The sequence below is a fragment of the Coniophora puteana genome (genome assembly GCF_000271625.1).
Source record: "Coniophora puteana RWD-64-598 SS2 unplaced genomic scaffold CONPUscaffold_25, whole genome shotgun sequence".
NCBI lineage: Eukaryota > Fungi > Basidiomycota > Agaricomycetes > Boletales > Coniophoraceae > Coniophora > Coniophora puteana.
This window is the reverse complement of record NW_006913077.1, coordinates 32,172-45,177: the sequence shown is the minus strand read 5'-3', so window position 1 is coordinate 45,177 and position 13,006 is coordinate 32,172. Positions and strand designations below refer to the sequence as shown.

Below are 13,006 nucleotides of genomic sequence, written 5' to 3'. Positions count from 1 at the left end.
TGAACAAGATGCGTAATGGTCAATATCAACTCGATGAAGATCACGACCCAGGCGCATTCTACGACATACTTTCCTGGTCCGATCTTTGCATGACTGCCGATGGGTGGCTTAGAAAGGGGAAGCACAGAATTTGCTGGCTGCCTGCAAGATATCGGCCTCGCTTGGATGAGCACCACACCGCGCTAAGGATAATCACAGATGGGACAACGGTGAAAATCCTTGGACTAGATGATGATAGGTGCATTACGATACGTCTCCTTCACACGGACATTGCGTTCTTCGAGTAGTGGGCTTTCAGGAATAGCGCGTCATACTTACGCAGACTTATTATTGGACACAAGCTCAATGTAATTGTTACGTACATGTGTATACGCCAGCGTAACCAGCCATCAACCAGCCATATTTGTATTTCTCATGCAGAAATCGGGTGCAGCGCAGGCAAGTACCAACTGGTCGACACGGCTGATCGTCAGGTTGACGATCAACGACAGTGACTCTTCCGTTGCGGGGCGCGCCATACAAGATTTTCAGATAAAGCGGTGTTAAACTGGAAAGAAGTAAAGACCAAAATAGATCAGTGCGACAAGGACGAAAAGAAGCGCACTTCAAGCTTCAGCTTCAGTCATCACTCCCGCTGGCCAACCCAAAAAGCTATAGACACTCGATACGTTGATATATTCAGGTCGATTTTGGTAATATAAGGAGCCTCAAGAGTCTTCTCTTGGCAACCTCATCGTCGAGTGTAGCAGAAGGCAGTTATCGAGAACCCATTCTCAGGAGATGGGAGATGGTTTCATCGTAAGCACCAAGAAAACCCGAGACTGGCGGAGCTGCGCACGTAATCGGTCTGGAACTATGGATATTGACAGGTGAGGTACGGTACTTACAGTACACGTTCAACGTTCGAACGTTCATGGGTTAAGTGTTCTCAGCTAAGAAACGCGGGATGGATGCGAAAAGGGCAGTTCAAGCCTCTCAGAATCCCGGTAGAGGTGCCAGCTCGATGACGCCCGGCTGAAGACCAGAGAGCTGACCACTCCAGGAGTTGAGCCGAAGTAGTAAGCAATGAAGCTAATCTGCAAGCACGCGTGAAGACGAGAAGACGCAGGGATAAACTGAGACATGGCGAGATCATGTCATCGCCAGATACAGCGAACGACCAGCGCCTTAGTCGTCGAATCGATCCCGCCCCTGGTTAGAATGGATGGTAACCACCTTGAGCTCTTGATGGTGGTGGCGGTCGACGTCGCCGCCAGCGCGACCCAGGCGTTCTAATGGAAGAGGAGCTAAAATGCTTTTAGCAGACCATAAGATCCCGAGGTTGCGTGCTATGGTGGAGGGCGGGCGGGCTGTCAACGGTAGTGAGAGGTGACGACGATGCGCCTGCTTTGATGAACGATCACATCCAGAGAGCGCTGTCATCAGCGTCGAGCTCTTGCGAAGGAGATGGGACTGACAGGCTAACTGCTTGCGCCCGGTGGCGGTTACTCCTGGGCATCCCGGACCCGGTGGTTCGGACACGGGCTTGGTGCGGGCTGCCGACTCGGCATGGCTCCGAATTTGGAAGATTTAGGAGTGGACATCCATGGGTGGGTGGAGCAGCGGCTTGAAATGTAGAATGCAACCATCTTTTCCGTCAACGTGAATATTCCTGTTCGTACGAGGTGCGTGCCTTGTCTTGAGAGACGACTATAAGACAAACTAAGGGGAACTTGCAATGAAATCTTGGGTGGAATGTCGCAAGAGCGGGCTGGCGCGGCAACGAAAGACGTCATTGGGGCAGCGGATTACGACCGACGACCAACGACGGGTGTCCCTGGGCAACACGGGAGGACGTTCTCGAGTCAGGAACGAGGAAATGATAGCGATCAGGATCAAAGTTACATAACCACCTCCTCTGTTCCACTGACGTCGTCTTCAAATGCTGTGGCTATACAACCGGCCAATCTTCTGCAGGATATATAAGTACAGGTCTGTCAACGATAGCCCACCTGCGTTTGCACCGCACCCCCACTTGCCGCCATTGCTTGTTTCCTTTGGGCGCCTCTTTTCTAGTTCTCTCCTTGACCCATTCCGCCACGGCCAACACGATCGACTTCGGACAACCGGGCGCGGCGCCACAACATGAGCCAGAATCAGCACAGAGACGACCTCGAGGCCGTCAAGATCGGCGAGGCCAAGAATTACACAGAGAGCGTCAGCAATGACGCCGAGAGCTTCAGGGACCTTCAGGAGCGTGAGGCAGGCAACGAGATCCAGTACAGGACCTGCTCGTGGCAGAAGGTCCGTCCTACCATAATTTACTCGTCGTTGCCCTATGTTCAACGGCTGTAAATTTTCTAGACGGCAGGTCTGCTATTCTCCGAGTACATCTGCCTCGCCATTCTCTCGTTTCCATGGTACGTTTCATTATCCCTCGCTCTATTTCCTTTCTTCTCACCCATGCCTCCATCCCAGGTCGTACTCTGTTCTCGGTCTCGTACCGGGCATTATTGTCACACTCGTGGTCGCTGCCATCGTCCTCTACACTTCCCTGATTCTCTGGCGCTATTGCCTGAAGCACCCAGACGTTCGCGACGCGTGCGACATTGGTCGCAAGTTGTTCGGCGGCTCCGAAATCGCGTACAACATTACCGCCGTTTTCTTTTTCCTGAACAACACCTTCATCCAAGGTGAATAGTCCATCGTCCTCTCCAGTCGCGAGCACCCGCATGACCAAACCCACCCTTCGCCCCGCAACGCAACGCAATGTTCGCACCGCCCCCGCCGGTTGCTGATGTATCGTTACGTGTGCACCCTTTTGCTTGTTTCGTATTATAGCCCTCCACGTCCTCGTCGGCGCTGAGCTCCTCAACACGCTCACCGATAGCGCCGCGTGCACGATCATCTTCAGCGTCGTCACCGCTGTCGCGTGCTTCTTCATATCTCTCCCGCGTACGCTCGACCAGCTCAGCTGGATTGGCACCGTCGCCGCCGGCTTCACATTTATCGCCGTCCTACTCGCGATCGTGTTCGCGGGCGTCCAGGATCACCCTTTCGGATACATCGTCGGTCAGGAGCCCCTGGTGACTGCGTTCCCCGTCAAGGGGACGACGTACGTCTCAGGTGAGTAGCACGTTGTGATGGCTGAGTCCGCTATAGACGATGACTGATTACGATGCGTTTCTCAGGCATGTCGGCGTTCTTGAACATCACGTACACGCTTGTCGGCCAGATCACACTTCCCTCGGTGCGTAGCACAACTTCTCAATTCCAATAAGGCTCAGCTGACCCATCGCTCCTCGCTGCATGCAGTTCATCGCGGAAATGCGTGATCCCAGAGAGTTCCCCAAAGGTGCGTGCAGCCCTCACCCATATGGTCCATCCACGTCTGCTGACTTCTCGTCTTCGTATGCAGCGCTCTGGGCAGTGACGATCGCTGAGATAATTGTGTACACCATATGTGGTGGCCTCATCTATCACTGGACCGGGAACCAGTACGTGGTCGCGCCCGCGGTGGGATCGCTGCAAATCACGTACCGCAAGATCGCGTTCTCGTTCGTACTGCCCACAATTCTGTTCCTCGGGTCGCTGTATAGCGTGCGTGTCCCATCTCTTGCTTAAGCATCATCTTTACCCCGCCTTGTTTCCATGCCCATCTCGTCCACCCCGCTTCATTCATTTCACTTCATTGCCCTCCTTGTGAACGGTCGACTAATGAATGGCGCGGTACCAGTCTGTGACGTCGCGCTTCATCTTCTTCCGCATATTCCGCAACTCACACCACCGGTACTCGAACACGTTCGTCGGATGGGCGACCTGGATCGGCATCGTCGCGGGCACGTGGGCCGTCGCATTCGTCATCGCCGAGATCATCCCTTTCTTCTCGGACATGCTCAGTCTGATGTCCTCGCTCTTTGGTGCGTGTCTAAGATGTACGGATGTTTGACTGATTGATTGACACCACTCGCACATTCAGATGGCTGGTTCGGCTTCATCTTCTGGGGCATGGCGTACCTCGAGCTATACCCGCGCGCCCAGCGCTGGGCTGGCGGTCTCCGGAGCGCCGAAACCCTGTTCAACTACTTCTTGATCGTGCTCGGGTTCTACATCCTCATCGCGGGGACATACGTGCGTCTTGCGGTCTTTCTGTTCCTCGGAGATAATAGCGCTCACCGAATGACGATCACAGGTGTCGATAGACTCAATCATCCTCTCGTACCAGGCGAACGAGGTCGGCTCCGCATTCTCGTGTGCGAGCAACGCCGTTTAGATTCGGAAGTTCCCCCGCCTTTCACACTCCTTACGCATCTCTTACTCCTACTCTATCTCCTCCTTTCCCTCCTCACTTTTTTGCATACGCAACTGCCCCTATCCCCCCTCCTTGCCAACCCCAGATGTACACGCACCACTCAAAATACTCTGCATATATCCCGTGTGCTAATACGTACCCCTGCGAATATTTATTGGCTCTGACTTTTCACTGTAGTCCATATGAGACGCTCGCCTAGCGATCCTGGCGGCTGTGTTGGTCCGCGCTTAAACTCACGTTTTGGGACGTCCGTGGAGGTCGGATCATGAGTTCGTCGACTGCGCAAGGCTATTTGGGCGGCTTTAGCGGATGCACAGTGTCATTATGCATTGCGCATCATGTATTATAACTTCGAGGGCAATCTGTAGTATTGTTAGATCGTCAAACGGTAATCATCTTAGCTCTTCAAAACTGTGCAAATACTTATTCGAGAGGTCCATATCAGCACCTCTGGGATTTTGCGTGTGGTTCCTGTTGGGCATCTTGTTCTCAATATTAAAAATGAGTTACGGACGAGAAGCCCTTGGAAGCTCTTGGATATATCTTGGGTGGTTCTGGGGAAATCCGGAATCGCCTTCATTACGGTGTTCTTTCCGTATGTCGAAGTGGGTATTGCCGACTTGACGAGATGAATATTTTCAGATCTAAATTCCAGGTTTAGGAGCGAAGCGACCGCTGCCGGTAATGTCAAGTTTAGATGTGTGATCCGCTGGGCCATTGCACTTGTATTGCCTCGGTTTCCCAGCTAGATTAATCGCACCATCGTTGTATCATACGTGCCCTATTACATAGAGACCAGCTCGGAGATCATGTTCGTCTGCATGAATCTTTGGAAGGCAGATTGCAGTTTTGGCTTTACAGTTCCCATTCCGAATACTTGAGAACTTTGCTAGGTATTCCAAATAACGAAAGGGCGATCCTTCAGATATTCCGAATACTTAAGACGTTCGATGACCGGAAATGTCCAGCGAAAATCGGAACTGCCGCAGCGTCATGAAGTCAGATGCTGATATCATAGTTTGCGCTACGCTGGCGATTTTCTCTAACCTTGGAGATAATACCATCACAGAGCTTGCACTGCAACACAGTGCAAGTGTAAGCACACATCTTTGAAATGTTTCTCTGACATGTCCATGGCAAATTATGCGATAAGGAGTCTTCGCCTCGGTTGTAACGGATGAAAGTTTGTATGCTCATGAGCACGCCATGGTGAGCATCTCTGTCAATGACGCAAGTCGGGAGATCCGCACGAGTCCGATTTTGGCTTTAGAGTCTATCCTGGCCAGTCTATCCTGTTGATGTATTCCGAATTGTAGCTTATCCGTCCACTTTATTCCAAATTCTAACGGAACTTTGCACGTCGATCTCTCGAGGTATTCCAAATTTCTAAGACTGAAAGTGTCTGAGATTATTCGGAATTGCGCCACGACGTTATACCTTTGAACTCCTCCCATTGCTCTCCTGCTTTTCGTCAGTCGTGTCCCCTTCCGCCGCGCTTGTCCCATCGCCTGTGTCTACAAGACGTATTGGAAATGCCGCAGGCAACTCTCCCCTTCACGATGCTGGTTTGCAGTCATGAGCACGCCATCCTTAGGACACTAGTGTACGCGGGGTCCTTGTGTGTTCGCTGTGCGCTTACAAAAGTGACGTCGTGAGAAAGATTGCGAAGTGAACAAACAGGGTGTAAGATCGACGACGTGTGATCTTTCTTTCTGACATCGCCTCTGATCTGACAAAGCCCGGATCGATCTCAGTGCACGTACATAGATTGAGCCATGTGTTCATCATGCCGCGAAGTAAGCATTGATTGGCATCGGGATAAAATGATATTGCAGCCGCCGTCATGGGGCGACACAATGCCTTGGTACCTGGGTACTGGCACATATGGGGTTCACTTGCTCATATTCGTCGACGAAAGAGCATTATCACGCAATTCGGAATCCGCCATCCGCCCCGGATCGCACGATGTCGACTTCCTGCGATGATCAACTAGAGCTATTGGAGTCGACCAGTTGCCTACCATGCACTGCGCAGAACATTCGGACTCGGTATGGTCGGAGATCGATGCAAGTAAAGCAATGGATAGCAATGTCTAGTCTACAATGATATATAAGCACTAATGATTATCTACAGGGTTCGGTCAGTCGACCAGCGAATCCTTTTTGTACGAGGCTCATGAAATGCGTTCCGAGGTATGAGGAGGTAGAGGAGGAATAGGGGAGGATGCGAATAAACGTTCAGAAGGTGATGCCGAGCGCCTCGCGGCGCGACTTCGATGCAGCGTCGAAGTAGGGCTTCTCGCCGACGCCGACGGCGCGCTGGCCTGCACGGTCATCTGCGTAGTCGTTGGTGGCCGTGTGGAATGTGCAGCGGTTGTCCCAGAGCGCGATGTCGTTCATCTCCCAGCGATAACGGACCTGGAGGTCATGGTTCTCCGAGATGTGGCGGAAGAGGTAGTCGAGCAGCGCATCGGACTCTTCGGGTGTGAGCTCAATGATTCGCTTAGTGAATGTCTTGTTGACGAAGAGTGTCTTGTAGCCCGTCACAGGGTGCGTGCGGATGACCGGGCTGTTGGCGGAAAGAGGATCACGGGTCAGGTTCAGATTAACAACGGGAAATGATTAGTGATGTCCCACGTACTGGACAGCTGTCAGGTCACCTCCGTTGTTCTCGGGCGAGCCGCGGTTATCCTGGATTGGGTGGCCCATGGCCTTGGCCATCTGAAAAGGGGATGATCAGCACTTTTTCCACGCTAACATATCTTGAGCGCGTACGTCAACGAAGAACTGAGCGTTGTGCACGGCGGTCAAACCCTCGAGGAACTTCTTCATGGCAGGGGACAGACGATCGTATGCCTCGTAACCACTGAACCAAGAAGCACTCATCAGTCACAACATTCGTAAATTGCGTTATCGGAGACTAACCAAGCCCACTAATAAACCCGGTCAGCTTCATGAGTAAATATGGGATGGATCCCTAAGGTACGTACCAAAGTGTCACCGCCGACCTTGGGAAGTGTGTGCATTTTGAGGATCTGAGAACCTCGATAAGAGCTCTGTGGGATATTTGAACATTTTAGAGTAACGTACCGCATAGTCTGAAGGCACGCGCTCGAAGGTGATATCGGCATGCCAGCCCGCGCTGGCGCGCCTGCCCATCTGGAGGCCGGCACGGGAGATGCCGCTAGAACAGATCGGCCCGTGAGCTTCGGCTACAGATGAGCTGGATGGCGACATCACTCACCCCATCGACGAAATGACAGACACTTCGGCACCAAGCTCGGGGGTCTCCTCTGAGATGGGGTGCTTGTGCAGCTTTGAGTCGGACGGCTTGCCAGTGAGCTCGCCCATGCGCTGCGCGAGCGTGAGTTGGTCCTGGACGTTAAGGTCCTGGCTCGAGAAGTAGACTACTCCGCGCTCGGAGACGAGCTTGGCGAGGTCGCGGACGTACTCGTCCGCCTTCTCGGACTGCATGAGCTCAGAGAGCTGCACTTTGGAGTCGGGGAAGCGCGTGCCGATATGGCTCGTGACATCGTAGTGGGTGAACTGGGCAAGTGAGCCTGCGAGAGAGGTGGCCATGGCAAGAGGTGTTAAGTGAAGAAAGCAGATGAAACAAGGGAAAGATGTAGTTGCCCAAGGCGAGTTGGCTTCAGAAGAGACGGAAATCGCAGTCCTTTATAGATGCGGGACCAAGCCCGAGGGAAGAATATTTGTAATTCCCTTTCCATCTTCCAAAGACTCGGTTAGCACATGAGCAAAGTTGAGATTCCGACACTGGGGTGCGCGGGGGTGCCGAGGAGTTCGTGTTCTCTTCACGACGGCGTGACCATTATGGCGTGCTCACGACATGGCGTGGCAGTCAAGCGAGATACAAACACAGAGTCGCAAATTGCCGCCCACCGAAGGCAGTGCTACATATGTCGCCTCCGGGGATGAGCAAGCACTAATGTGATGGGAACGTCTCACTGGTGTGGAGTACCGCAGACACTGTTGGCCAATGTGCGGCCATCAAGGACAAGCCTGGACATTGTCATTCAAATGCGAAGGTGTATTAGATGTAAATGAGACGCTAAACTGATGACTTAGGCACATGGGGGAATCAAGGCGCAGATAGCCTGTTCCGACCAGCGAGGAAGCAGGTGGGGCTCAATGTTTCTTAAGCAGTGTATTCAGAGTAACACCTCTTGGAGATGAGAGCGTACCCATGCATCCTCACGCAATCCTGACGCCAATGCTTACTTCCATCACCACAGGTGATAGGTGACGAGACAGTCATCGAGAACTGAAGTAGACGCTCAGATTGGGGTAAAGAAGGCAGCCGGCAGATTTCGAGCGTCCTGGCAGTAGGAAGGTGAATGGCGAACGAAAGAGTGGACGACAGGCTGCAGCGATGCAAATTTCCACCCCTCGTGCGAAAAATAGATTACCTAATCCCCGATTAGATTAGATCCCGCGCCTTCCTTGGTTAAGCACTCTAACTCCGTTTCACTTCATCTGACATGGCCAGCGAAACGCCAGAACCTGAATGTTTCTTGTGAGTTGCACATGCTGAAACTATTCAAATTTTATCTTACGTCCAGTGACACATCAGCGTGTCGCCTTATGCCGACCTCCTCACTCACAACCGATTCTTACTAACGCTTCGGTCACAAGAGGGCCGTTATCATTCCCTCATTCTCTTTCGTCTTTCGTCGGTGGGAGAGCAGATAGATGCACGGTCTTATCATACACCAAACGAGGGGCTACCCACGAGCCACCCCTACAATCAACTATACGCAATGGAATCCACATGCCCTCACCTAGGGGCAGACATGTCCCATGCGGAGATCGAGGAATGTGAAACGGGCATTGTAGCTGTTTGTCCTTGGCATAGGTAAACCGTTACATGATTCTGTTAATGATATCGATATATATGTTTCTATACAGGTATGACTTTGACCTTCGAACTGGCCACAGCGAGACGGGGCTCCGTGCATGTACGTATACGGTCCAAGTGAAGGAAGACGAGGAAGACCGCATTCCTTGCGTTTGGATCCAATCTCCCGAGCAGGGCAGTAAATGGCGCGTCCTTGAGCGAAGAGGCATATCAGAAGGCGAGTAAATCTACTCGTCATCTTGACATTACCTGGACTGGTTCCTGACAGAATTTGCTTAGAATTCGCTGATCCAGTAAAGGCAAAGCTAAGCGAGGAATCTGCGACCTCGAACGATAGTATTTCCGAGCAGGCTGGAGTAGAGCCCATTATTCCATTGGATGGAGAGCCTACAACACTCATACAGTGGGCTGTTTTGATTCTGAATACCCCAAATCCTACTCTCAAAGTAAGTCCTAACTTGAAGTAGGCGAGCGCTCACCCCTCAGCGTTTCGCCCTTCTCATGCACTATTTGCTTAGGTCCAGAGGACCCAGCATGCGGTACATCTTTTCCGAACGGGTAAACTTGCTTCGATTGGGCACAAGAACAAGAACCCACCCATACCACCTGCAGTCCCCCCTCGAGAGGAAAATTACACACGAAATACGGTCGACCCTCGGAAACTTGCCAAGAGAAAGAATGCTGCCGTGATGCTTCACGCTCTCGCAAATATTGAGCAATGGGCGTAAGTACGCTTTGAACCGTGTAGTATTGGCCCGATGAACTCATTTCGACCCTTTCTCTAGGATCGATCTCGCGTAAGTGCCTCTCATCGACACCTTACCATATGACTGATAAACTGATCTTGCTTATCAGGTGGGACATCATGGCACGATTTGGCCCTTCTCATCCAGATATTCCTCCTGCGTTCTTCTCGGACTTTGCCAGGATGGCTCTCGATGAATCAAAGCACTTTTCCCTCCTCGTATCTCGCCTTGCCGCATTATCACCGAGCACCCCGTACGGCAGCCTCCCCGTGCATGCAGGCCTCTGGGAATCGGCCACCGTCACCTCCACCTCACTTCGCTCCAGGCTCGCTATTATACATCTCGTGCACGAAGCCCGCGGGCTGGACGTCAATCCAGGCACAATCGAGCGGTTCCGGCGATCCGGGGACAAGGAGAGCGTTGCGACGCTCGAGGTGATTCACACAGACGAGGTGACGCATGTCACGACCGGGCACCGGTGGTTCACCTGGATATGTGAGCGTGACGGTGTCGATCCGGTGAGCACATTCCGCGAGGAGGTTCGCTGTGGCTGGCGGGGTGATATCAAGGGTCCGTTTAATGCCGAGGCGCGCGAGACGGCTGGCCTGACGAGGGAGTTTTACGAGGATCTCCATGGCGAGATGGATCAGCTTGCAGTCCAAAATCAGGAAAGCCAGCAGACTGCGGTTGAGCGTGCATCTGCAGATGTTACAGTAGCATACGAAGCAGGAAAATAGGTGTTTATCGGCACATGTCCAATGGGTTATCACTAAGAACGTTCTTACTAGCCAATCAGCTATCGCATTGGGTCAACATAAAGTTGACTATATTCAGAACACTCTCCGAAGATCTACCAGCTGTAGCGTCTAAGGCCGCATCGTAGTCTTAAGTGGACCAAGCGGGAGAAGAAGTGAGTTACAATAGCAGCAGACCGATGAACGTCTTTGCGATTTTTCAATGTCCACCTTTCAGGAAATGTACTCCGGGACTCTCTGAACAGTGGTTCTGAGGGAGTTCAGTGATACTGCGAGACATGTATTGCTCACAATCGTCCGCATGCTCGTCATACATTTGCTTTCGACTGCGACTGGAATCTCGATAGATATCAGATAGCAGATAGTACATCGATACTTTAGAGACAATAGCAAAATAATAATACGAGACGGGAATCGGAAGCAAGATAATTGATGAAGTCGCATAGGAGTGCGTTCATTAATTGTCCTCTTAAACTCGACAAATTAAATCATCGTTCCACTCCTCTGAGCCTACACCCTGCGTCACAACAAACAGCTGATGCGGATCATACTTATCCTTGATCTCTTTCAGCCTCGCATAATGGTCACCGAAGAAAGTATACTGGAAGTCTTCCTCGAACGGAGAAGCCTGATCCGTATTATCAGCATCATATCAACCTAATTATAACATAGGAACGGCTTACCTCGTTGAAATAGCATCCCGACGTAGGTGTGAGAGCTCGAATTCTCGCTTCCTGTTCTTTCAACCCGGCAGCCAGCTTTCCAATATCGTCTGCCGTGGCACCGTCATCCCACGACGCTCCCCAGGTAATATGGACGACTGCATCGCGCCAGGCTGGATTGATCCCGGCGGAGTCAGGATCGACTTTGGATACTTGGCCACCGGCGACAAAGCTGAGTCATATGTTAGTTTCCGCTTAAAAAATCAGCAGAATAAGTACTCACTTCCATGTCATTCCAGGCGTCTCAAAGACCGCAGCGGACATCTCTTCGTTGTTCGTTTCGATCACCACCCGAGGAATGAGGCGCGAACCCAATATCAGGTTCCCGCCGTTCTGTCCCGTAGGCGTCCTGAACATAGACTCATATAGCGGGTAGAACGAAGGGTACGGCACTGTGAGGGCTGTCGTGATATTCAAGCCGGACGAAGTAAGGTTTGCTACGCGCTCGAAGAATGGGTTCCATGTCTCATTAGCCTGCGCCCATGACACGTTGGGTGAGATGTCGAAAAATCCTACACCGGTTTCGTTGATACCGCCATAACCACCCCAGCCTGCGTCAGAGAGCGCTGGAAGCATCGCAAAGCTTTCAGTGAAAACCTGTTTGAGGACCGTCGAGTTGGTGGAGTAGGCAACGAAGAAAGCAGCCACGAGCGGCAGGTCAGGGTGCGTCTGGTATGTGACTGAGGTGACGATGCCGTACGTTCCGCCACCGCCACCACGTAGGGCCCAGAAGAGGTCTGAGTTTTGGTAGGCGTTGACGGTGAGGTGTTCGCCGGTGGATGTAACGACTGTCATCTGGATAGCATTGTCGACACCTATTTATTATTCGTTAGCTGAAGTGGGGACGGACTCAGTGGAAGTTTTGCTCGCCTAAACCATAGTTTGAGGACAGGGCGCTGTGCCCTCCGCCTTGAATCCATCCACCTGCAGCGCCCACGGATCCGCCAGCAGACAAACCGCCAACCAGCACCCGCCCTGTAGCATTGGCGGCTGCGTATGCCTCAGACCACTGGACACCGGCTTCCAAAGTGAAGGCTAGAAAGGAGTTCACGTCAGATCCATCCACCTGGGGCGCTGACCAAGGAAGTCCTCCTCACCGTCGTAACCCTCGTTTGACGGCGCTCCCTCATCAGGAAAACGGCACATTGCTTATGAGATCTGATGGGACTTATAACAAGCTTATTACAGCTTTTCGGCACCTGTGTACTTAGGACAGAATCGGATAAGTAGCACGACTTTCATAAGTGCGGATCAAATCGCCGGGCCTCCATAAGCACCCTTATTTCTCGCAAGCTCCAGATCGTTAAGAATAAGTGCATTGAGGTTGAAAAAGGTGTTGCATAAGTAATACGAGAGGGCATAAACAGTGGTAAAGGACATAAGTAGCATACTGAACTAGGCAATTTCGAATGCATGGTGGTCGGCATATCGGTTAACGTAGAAAAGCTCAAATGAATCTAGAGACTGATGGCAAGTCATCTCCTTAGGTACGAGTTGCTCTCCGAAGAAGGGGAGGAGATGGGCGGCTCGGACGAGCGAATCAACGTGTAAGACTTCGACGTGCTTTGATCCGGTGCTGTTGAACGACGGCCGTACCATGTACATGCCTGTCTTATC

General features: G+C 52.0%; 5 protein-coding genes across 5 annotated transcripts; 2 read left to right on the top strand and 3 right to left on the bottom strand.

Annotated features, from left to right (window-relative positions):
- The first annotated feature begins 1,718 nt into the window (after positions 1–1,718).
- Positions 1,719–4,435, top strand: CONPUDRAFT_133595 (uncharacterized protein). The gene is made up of 10 exons (XM_007777675.1): positions 1,719–2,283; positions 2,344–2,399; positions 2,458–2,672; positions 2,821–3,105; positions 3,171–3,229; positions 3,295–3,334; positions 3,398–3,579; positions 3,716–3,899; positions 3,959–4,110; positions 4,172–4,435. The coding sequence occupies exons 1-10, from the start codon at positions 2,125–2,127 to the stop codon at positions 4,250–4,252; spliced, it is 1,413 nt and encodes a 470-aa protein (XP_007775865.1). The 5' UTR covers positions 1,719–2,124; the 3' UTR covers positions 4,253–4,435.
- Positions 4,436–6,528: 2,093 nt separating this feature from the next.
- On the bottom strand, positions 6,529–7,869 carry CONPUDRAFT_68144 (taurine catabolism dioxygenase TauD TfdA; the record flags this gene model as incomplete). Its single annotated transcript, XM_007777662.1, has 7 exons — positions 6,529–6,859; positions 6,932–7,011; positions 7,066–7,156; positions 7,216–7,223; positions 7,281–7,325; positions 7,381–7,474; positions 7,544–7,869. 7 exons carry the CDS (start codon positions 7,867–7,869, stop codon positions 6,529–6,531), a joined length of 975 nt encoding a protein of 324 aa, XP_007775852.1.
- A 909-nt stretch (positions 7,870–8,778) lies between these two features.
- On the top strand, positions 8,779–11,042 carry CONPUDRAFT_170410 (DUF455-domain-containing protein). Its single transcript, XM_007777674.1, has 8 exons — positions 8,779–8,824; positions 8,882–9,163; positions 9,217–9,383; positions 9,446–9,612; positions 9,685–9,890; positions 9,952–9,963; positions 10,022–10,822; positions 10,885–11,042. Exons 1-7 carry the CDS (start codon positions 8,790–8,792, stop codon positions 10,647–10,649), a joined length of 1,497 nt encoding a protein of 498 aa, XP_007775864.1. The 5' UTR covers positions 8,779–8,789; the 3' UTR covers positions 10,650–10,822; positions 10,885–11,042.
- A 94-nt stretch (positions 11,043–11,136) lies between these two features.
- On the bottom strand, positions 11,137–12,535 carry CONPUDRAFT_170409 (uncharacterized protein; the record flags this gene model as incomplete). Its single annotated transcript, XM_007777673.1, has 5 exons — positions 11,137–11,295; positions 11,351–11,561; positions 11,613–12,204; positions 12,260–12,424; positions 12,469–12,535. The coding sequence occupies 5 exons, from the start codon at positions 12,533–12,535 to the stop codon at positions 11,137–11,139; spliced, it is 1,194 nt and encodes a 397-aa protein (XP_007775863.1).
- Positions 12,536–12,784: 249 nt separating this feature from the next.
- CONPUDRAFT_68148 (uncharacterized protein) lies at positions 12,785–12,994 on the bottom strand (the record flags this gene model as incomplete). Its single annotated transcript, XM_007777663.1, has 1 exon — positions 12,785–12,994. One exon carries the CDS (start codon positions 12,992–12,994, stop codon positions 12,785–12,787), a length of 210 nt encoding a protein of 69 aa, XP_007775853.1.
- Positions 12,995–13,006: the final 12 nt, after the last annotated feature.

What these genes read in the sequence shown, in the direction of transcription:
- CONPUDRAFT_133595 (XM_007777675.1), top strand. Translation starts at nt 2,125, where the DNA reads ATGAGCCAGAATCAGCACAGAGACGACCTCGAGGCCGTCAAGATCGGC. An exon ending in GAACAACACCTTCATCCAAG is followed by an intron (nt 2,673 to 2,820) that starts GTGAATAGTCCA and finishes TTCGTATTATAG; the next exon opens with CCCTCCACGTCCTCGTCGGC. An exon ending in TCCTCATCGCGGGGACATAC is followed by an intron (nt 4,111 to 4,171) that starts GTGCGTCTTGCG and finishes TGACGATCACAG; the next exon opens with GTGTCGATAGACTCAATCAT.
- CONPUDRAFT_170410 (XM_007777674.1), top strand. Translation starts at nt 8,790, where the DNA reads ATGGCCAGCGAAACGCCAGAACCTGAATGTTTCTT. An exon ending in CCAGAACCTGAATGTTTCTT is followed by an intron (nt 8,825 to 8,881) that starts GTGAGTTGCACA and finishes GTGACACATCAG; the next exon opens with CGTGTCGCCTTATGCCGACC. An exon ending in GCTGTTTGTCCTTGGCATAG is followed by an intron (nt 9,164 to 9,216) that starts GTAAACCGTTAC and finishes GTTTCTATACAG; the next exon opens with GTATGACTTTGACCTTCGAA.